Raw genomic sequence first — 7,919 nt, forward strand, 5'->3', positions numbered from 1 at the left:
AGTAGAGACGGGGTTTCACCATGTTGACCAGGATGGTCTCGATCTCTTGACCTCGTGATCCACCCGCCTCGGCCTCCCAAAGTGCTGGGATTACAGGCGTGAGCCACCACGCCCGGCCCCTAAAACATCCTTATCCTTTTAACTCCACAGTTTCGGTCTGAGACTTCCCATCTCATTGCTTACGTCACTTGCCTGCTTCCTCCCCACTTGCAGGCTTCTCGTCTCTCCTGGGGGACATCCCACCCTCGAACAACTACTACATGTATCAGCAGCAGCCGCCGCCACCTCAACAGCAGCCGCCGCCACAGCCACCGCCCCAGCAACCCCAGCCACAGCAGCAACAGGCACCTGCCCAGGGCCCCTCAGCTGTAGGGGGCGCTCCTCCACTGCACACCCCAAGCCCAGATGGTTGTACCCCACCAGGGGGAAAGCAAGCTGGGGCGGAAGGCTATGTGCCTCCCCCCGTGATGGCCATGCATCCACCCCCACTGCAGCATGGAGGCTACCACCCTCATCAGCACCATCCCCACTCCCACCCTGCCCCGCAGCCACCACCTCCACAGCCACAGGCACAAGGCCAGGCTCCCATCAACAGCACTGGCTTTGGTGAGTATGGAGGTGCAGAGTGATCTAGAGGAGGGCTGGATGATGCCCTTGTCCTGACTCGGGCCTGGAGGTGCAGTTAGTTAGCAAGTTAATGATGGGTCTTTTAAGCTCGCTCCTTCATGTGAGCTCATCTGAACAAAGTTAATTTAGGGCTCTGTCTTACAGAATTCTTGGATCAATTGAGGTTGTTTTACATATTCTCCTGACTATGAGGCTGGCGGTACCCAAAGCATAGATAGCTTTTCCAGTCGTGAACACCCAGGGAGGGAGAGTCCAAAACTTGGAAATGCAACTGATAATCTGTATAGATGCAGGAACCTTGCACGTAGCCAGTCTGGGGACAGCTGATGATGTCTTATACCTCACTCTGTCTTATTATCCACCTTCTCCTCTTCTTTACAGCCTTTCCTTCTGACTGGTGCTCTAATATTGACTCTTTAAAGGAGAGCTTCAAGATGGTGAATCGGCTCAATTGGTCCAGCATTGAGCAGTCACAGCTCTCAGGTTCGTGATCAAAGGATGAAGGGAAAACCCAGTAGAAACTAAACCGGAAGGGGGTGGTTAAATGAAGTTCAGGAATTAAGGCTTTCATTGTTTTTCTTTCATATTACGCAAGATGGATAATATTTACGTTACTTTCAACTTAACTCAAATTAATTTTGTTTTAACTAAAAATATGGCAGTGAATTATCCTAGTCTATTCTGTCTTTGGGAGAGAGAAGGCTCTCAGGAATTCGGAAGCCCTGGACCACTATTTTGTAGTTTCGTCACCACTTACTGATACTGACAGTGTGACCTTGGCTGAGTCACTCGGTCACGTTGAAAGTTTATCGTATTCTTCAGTAAGATGGAAATTATAATTAGAATTTGGAGGCCGGGCACGGTGGGTCACTTGAGGTCAAGAGTTCGAGACCAGCCTGGCCAACATGGTGAAACCCCGTCTCTACAAAAATACAAAAAAATTAGCCGGGCGTGGTGGTGCATGCCTGTAATCCCAGCTACTCAGGAGGCTGAGACAGGAGAATCACTCGAACCTAGGAGGCAGAGGCTGCAGTGAGCTGAGATTGTGCCATTGCACTCTAGCCTGGGTGACAGAATGATACAAAAAAAAAAAAAAAAAAAAAAAGAATTTGATAAGGGATCAAATAGAATGAGAATTTGAAAATGCAGAGCTCTAAAAGATATAAATTGTTATTGTTAGTGCCTGTTATCAGTGGTGATTATTTATGGTGTGTTTGGAATGGTGCAATAGGGCTGGGTCTTAATGGGGCTTTTTGCCTCTTTGTAGAACTGATGGAGAGTCTACGACAGGCAGAGCAGAAGAACTGGAGCCTTGACCAGCATCACATTGCCAACCTGTGTGACTCCCTCAACCACTTCCTTACTCAGACTGGCCATGTGCCCCCCCACGGGGGTACCCACCGGCCACCAGCCCCTGCCCGTGTGGCTGACTCTTGTGCCCTCACCAGTGGCAAGCAGGAGTCAGCCATGAGCCAAGGTACTGCACAAGGACAGTTGCCATGGAGGTGGAGACTGTGATGAAAAGGAAGGCTAGGAGAAAGACAACAGAGAACAGAGAGAAAGCGTTTTATGGGGCAGTGATCCAAATCGAGCAGTGGAACTAGTTTATCAGTTGACCAAACATCCGTTGAGTCAGTGAAGTCCTAAACTGAAAAATGCAAAAGAAATACTGTATGATTTTGGGAGATCAGAGGTACTTAAGAAAAGGGAGGAAATTTGTTACAGAAAGGCTCTCTTTTAAATCTGTGGCTCAGTAATCCCTAACTGGATGATACCAGTTGAAATGGTGGTTCTATATGTATAGGATCTTCAAACTAGTGAAATCAAAGACGTGTTGTCATTAATGTTCCTGTTTCTTGCCTTTGTCATCTAGGCTCTGGAGTCCAGTGGTGCAATTACACCTCACTGCGACCCTGACCTCCTGGGCTCTGGTGATCCTCCCACTTTAGCCTCCCAAGTACCTGGGACTACAGGTGTGTGCTACCATGCCCGGCTAATTTTTTTGTATTTTGTGTAGAGCTGGGGTTTCACCATGTTGCCCAGGCTCAAGGGATCTGCCCACCTTGGCTTCCCAAAGTGTTGGGATTGCAGGCATGAGCCACCATACCCGGCCCTATGTTTCTGTATTTTTCATCCTTATATCTTAGTGATTTCACAGTTGTAGTATCCATTTGTTTTTACCCTCAGTGGTGAGGACTGGTAGCTTCTGCAGAAATCCTTCAAGCTTGCAGGAGCTATAGAACAGGGCAGGGAAGAGAGAAAGAAGATAGGAGCAAGGGTGTATTCTTTTCCTCCCTGCTTTGTTGAGTATAGTGACCCACCCCACCCCCAGCTCAAGTAACTCTTCTGTTCTTTGGCAGTGAACTCTTATGGGCACCCACAAGCTCCCCACCTCTACCCTGGCCCATCACCAATGTACCCAATCCCCACCCAGGACTCAGCAGGCTACAATCGCCCAGGTAAGAGCCAGGAAGCTTGTTTCAAAACTGGTAATCTGATGAGCTCTTTTGCTTTCCTTTGACTCTGAGCTGGGATTCTCTGTATTTTTGCCTGCATCTGACAGGAGGGAATGAGCCTTTATAATTCCCAAGGCTACCTGCCCTGGAGGTATATATCAGGGGAGACTAAAGAAGACAGATTTACTTTACTTATTTATTTATTGTAGACAGAGTCTCACTCTGTTGCCCAGGCTGGAGTATAGTGGTGTGATCTTGGCTTACTGCAACCTCCACCTCCTGGGTTCAAGTGGTTCTCCTGCCTCAGCCTCCCAAGTAGCTGGGATTACAGGCACGCACCACCACGTCTGGCTAATTTTTGTATTTTTAGTAGAGATGGGGTTTTGTCCTGTTGGGTAGGCTGGCCTTGAAGTCCTGACTGCAAGTGATCGCCCGCCTCTGCCTCCCAAAGTGTTGGGATTACAGGCATGAGCCACTGCACCCAGCTAGATGTACTTTAAAATTAGCTGGTGACTGCATAAGTAAAAGGAAGTGAAAGCGTACATATAAACAAAAAATAGCTACGTGCAACATTTATGTGTGGCTTTGGAATCTAGATGGAAGATGTGCTCAGGCAAATAAAATGAATTTGTTATCTACACATACTTGCTTTATGCCCATGTCTGCTTTTCTGTCACCTCATCTCCAGAATCAGGGGTCTGGGATTGAATTGGCTCTGATAGTGAGGATGGGGCAGGGAGACACTGAATTGCCACAGATGGAACAAAGTGAACAGATCCTTCACATTTAGACACATATGGAAAAAATCACTGTTATTCTGCCTGAAACCACAAGTGTTTTCAATTTTCGGGGGTGACATCTGACTCTTTGTATTCTTTGTCCATTTAATATAAATACAAATTTATATACTGCTATTTCATATGGTATTATCTTTTGTTTGTTTATTTGTTTGTTTGTTTCAGTCAGAGTCTTGTTCTGTTGCCCAGGCTGGAGCACAGTGGCCAGTGGCGTGATCCTGGCTCTCTGCAACCTCCGCCTCCCGGGTTCAAGTGATTCTTGAGCCTCAGCCTCCTGAGTGGATGGGATTACAGGCGCCCACCACCATGTCTGGCTAATTTTTGTTTTTTAGTAGAGGTTGGGTTTCACCATGCTGGCCAGTCTGGTCTAGAACTCCTGACCTCAAGTGATCCACCCATCTTGGCCTCTCAAAGTGCTGGAATTACAGGCATGAGCCACTGCTCCCAGCCACATGATATTATCTTCTGTATGTTATTTTATCATTATATGTTTTCAGAAGTATAATTTTTACTGGCAGTATAATATTTAATTGCTGTGGAATGTAGTTTAGCTTATTTCCTGAGACTTCAATGAAGTGGTGACCTGCAACCAAAAATAACTCCAGCTGATGAGGGTGATAGCTTCACAGGCCCTTCTTCATGGTATTATCCGGGGCTCAGCACAGCCCTTCTAGGTGGAGGGAACGGCTTCCCATCTACTCTGCTTTCACTCTCTTTCTTTCTTTCTAACAGCACACCATATGGTCCCTCGGCCCCCAGTGCCACCTCCTGGTGCCAATGAGGAGATCCCTGATGACTTCGACTGGGACTTGATCACCTAGTGCATCACAGAGTGTGGACATCAGCCCAGGGCCGAGCGGTGAAGTCTGGCAGTGGGGAAAGAGCAATCGCAGCCCTTCCCTTTCCCCCACCCCCATCTGTATATAGACATATATCCTCTTTTTTGTTCTTTCTCTGTCAGAGAAGCCACCGCAAGATGCTGCCGAAGATAAACCCCCTTTCCTGCCTCGTTCTTCTCCTTTCCTTCCTGTTTTTTCCCCAGCTCTTTTATTCTTCTTCTTATATTATTATTATTATTATTGGTTATATACTGTCCGCCATCTCCTGGCCCTACACCATGGATCCTATTCACCTCTTGCTAATGTAAAATCATCAGGCTGGACGATGAAGCCACGACAGCTACGGAGAAAGGTTTCAAACTCTGGTTTACCTTTCTCTTGGAGAAACGCAATGCTAATCCCACCTTTTGGCCCTAAATTATTTTTTGTTCCCGTCAGTTTCAGGCCAGGACTGGAGAGGCCACATGATCAAGTAGAAAGGGTCTGAAACATTGCTTGGCAGCCAAGAATTTGGAGATTTTAAAATGGTGCTAATTCTGTCCTCTGAGGTATACTATCCATCCTTACTTCTGCCAGTCTGCGTTTCCTATCAAGGGCAAAAGTGGCGATGGTGGCGCAGGAGGGCGACACTAAAATCCTAGTGGAACTGGGGACCTGGGTTAGAAGAGATGGAATATAAGTCAGTGTGAAACTGGGTGTGCTCTTGCATGGTGCTTCAGTGTCCATTGGCTGATTTTGAGCCCATTCTCTAAGAAGATAGGATTGGTTTTAGCCCAGACTCCTTCTATGGTAGGGCATGAGGACAACTGTCCAGCATAGTTTTAGCTTCTTGGAGATGATTCCAACTTAACTCTTTTGGCTTTTTAAAAGTATTTTTCTTTGAAAATTAATTGTGGCTCTTATTTGTATTTACAAATTATCTTCCCATCCCTTTTTCCCATTCAGCAAATAATAGTTTGCCCTCCTTTGATTGTTTGCTCACATCTTCTACCCATCTTTTTTCTTTCCTCATTTGTCCGGGATTCTCAAGAAAGAAAAAGTAACCCGTTATCACTCTGAGTTCTGTCGTGTCCTAAAACATGATGAGACTCTCTTTCCCACCTCTCATAGCAGAACCAAACCTTTAGTGTTGGTGGTAGGAGGATGAGGAGAAGAAAAGGAGCTGGCAATGGACAGGGAATATTTTAGTTCTTTAAATATATAGGAAGGTGCTTCCCTTGGAATCCAGATCATCTGGCTGAAGCTTTTGCAAGTAGGCTTTTGAGGGCTGAAGGAGATTGGTGGAGGAGAGTCAATAATCTAGAGGCAAGGGTTCAGTGAGGGCCAAAGGGGACCCCCAGAAAAAAGTATAGAGCTAACTCATCTACTTTTACAAGGGGTGGCCATGATTTACTGTAGCAAAGTACTCAGAGTATATTTAATGTTAATTGCTGAATTTTAGTTAGGAGAGGGAAAAACAATTTTACTTCTGTCCTTATTTCACTTGCTGAAAAGCTGTGGGACAAAATGTATGGAATAGACAAGGCCACTTTCTTTGTGATTTCTGCTTTTCATTCATATTATTTTATTTACCCATGATTTCCGAGAGATTTGGCTTTCTGCTCTCCTGCTTTTTTCTTTGATCCACCCCTTTCCTTTTTTTGGAAGGGGGTTATATGTGAGAGTTTATTGAAGAAGTCCAGTGAGGCTGAAGTAAAGGGGCAAGATAGGGCAGTTAACTAAAGAGCACTTTATTTCTTTAAAGCCTTTGTAAAAAAGAAATGGGGGTGCGAGTGGCTTGAATCTCCCATGATGCTGGAGGGCACTTAGTGGAGTTGAAGTATGATATAATATTTCCCTTTGGGGAAAGGAGAATTTCTCTTAGAGGGTGGCAAAATGCCTTTGCCCAGTGTCCCTATTTTAGGCATCTTTTCCTTCCTTATTCCTTCCAGTTAAGGTGCGTCCTGCACACAACTTCCCATCAGCTCTCCGCTTTGCTAATGATCACTCCTCTTTTCTAAACCCTTTTCCTGTTCAGACCCATACAGGATTTGCAAGGGTAAACTGAATCATACATACAAATGCCCCTTGTTCATCTGTGTCTTCTGCAAACTAGTCTCATGAAGAATTCTGGTGTGGAGCCAGGGTAGCTCAAGTTTGGGTCTGGGACGGGAGATTGGCCATGAGGCCTCCTGAGATCCCAGCTCCCTTCCACCAAGCTCAGTCTTGTTTCATGGCACAGGGCACACCTGACTCCCTCTGGGCCTCAGTTCCCCCTCCCCCCCCATGAAGTGAAAAGAATACTACTTTTCTTGTTGGTCTAGCATTGCCGGACCCGAAGTGTAGTCATTATTGTTGTATCGGGTGATGTGTGCAAAACTGCAGGAGCTCACTGCCTGTAAGAGGAAATACGAGAGAAAGTGGAGGAGAGGGACACAAGGAGTAATTATTTGTTATAGATCCACCCATCCCAGCCTTTGTCTCCTCAGTCCCTGCTCCTCATGTTTCTGGTTTGGTGAGTCCTTCGTGCCACCACCCATAATGCTTTGCATTGCTGCATCCTGGGAAGGGGGCGTCTGGTCTCACAAGTTGTTGTCATTGTTTTTTTGCATGCTTTCTTAATAAAAAAAAAAAAAGAATGTTTACAGTTTTATCTTTCTGGTAGTGGTGTCAAATTTCTTTTGGCCAGGGAAGGAAAATAGAAATGTGAAAGAATTTAGTTTCAGTTGGTCTTTTTTCCTCCTCCATCTTCCAGCACTGGTTGAATTAGTTGACCCTGACTTTTTTTGTGATATTGATGGGAAAGAAGAATCAAAGGCATGTCTTTAACATTCTTCTTTTCAAATGATATCAAGTATGATGGAATATTGGAGAGTCAGTCACCCCTTACAAGTTGGTGTATGGAGTAGGCCCACCTTGCTTGCATTTTAGGATAAAGATTTAAGATATTATACTTTGGGGCCAGCATGGCGGCTGACACCTGTAATCCCAGCACTTTGGGAGGCCAAGGTGGTGAATCACCTGAGGTCAGGAGTTCGAGATCAGCCTGACCAACATGGCAAAAGGTTGGTCAGGCTGATCAACTCTACTAAAAACACCCCATTTCTACCAAAAACACAAAGTTAGCCGATCATGGTGGTGCATGCCTGTAATCCCAGCTACTTGGGAGGCTGAGGCAGGAGAATCGCTTGAACCTGGAAGGTGGAGGCTGCAGTGAGCCA

The 7,919-nt window shown here is 46.0% G+C and overlaps 1 protein-coding gene across 1 annotated transcript in view; it reads left to right on the forward strand.

Moving 5' to 3' along the window:
- The window catches only part of FOXJ2 (forkhead box J2), a 22,666-nt gene extending 15,315 nt beyond the window's left edge, over positions 1–7,351 (forward strand). Inside the window, exons 7-11 of the mRNA XM_017512304.2 lie at positions 214–606; positions 1,009–1,110; positions 1,895–2,104; positions 2,988–3,086; positions 4,613–7,351. Of these exons, the coding sequence (XP_017367793.1) occupies positions 214–606; positions 1,009–1,110; positions 1,895–2,104; positions 2,988–3,086; positions 4,613–4,701 (893 nt within the window). The 3' untranslated portion in view covers positions 4,702–7,351. The remainder of the gene's footprint in view (positions 1–213; positions 607–1,008; positions 1,111–1,894; positions 2,105–2,987; positions 3,087–4,612) is intronic.
- The last annotated feature ends 568 nt before the right edge of the window (positions 7,352–7,919 follow it).

Source organism: Cebus imitator, unplaced genomic scaffold, assembly GCF_001604975.1.
Source record: "Cebus imitator isolate Cc_AM_T3 unplaced genomic scaffold, Cebus_imitator-1.0 Scaffold469, whole genome shotgun sequence".
Taxonomy (NCBI): Eukaryota; Metazoa; Chordata; class Mammalia; order Primates; family Cebidae; genus Cebus; species Cebus imitator.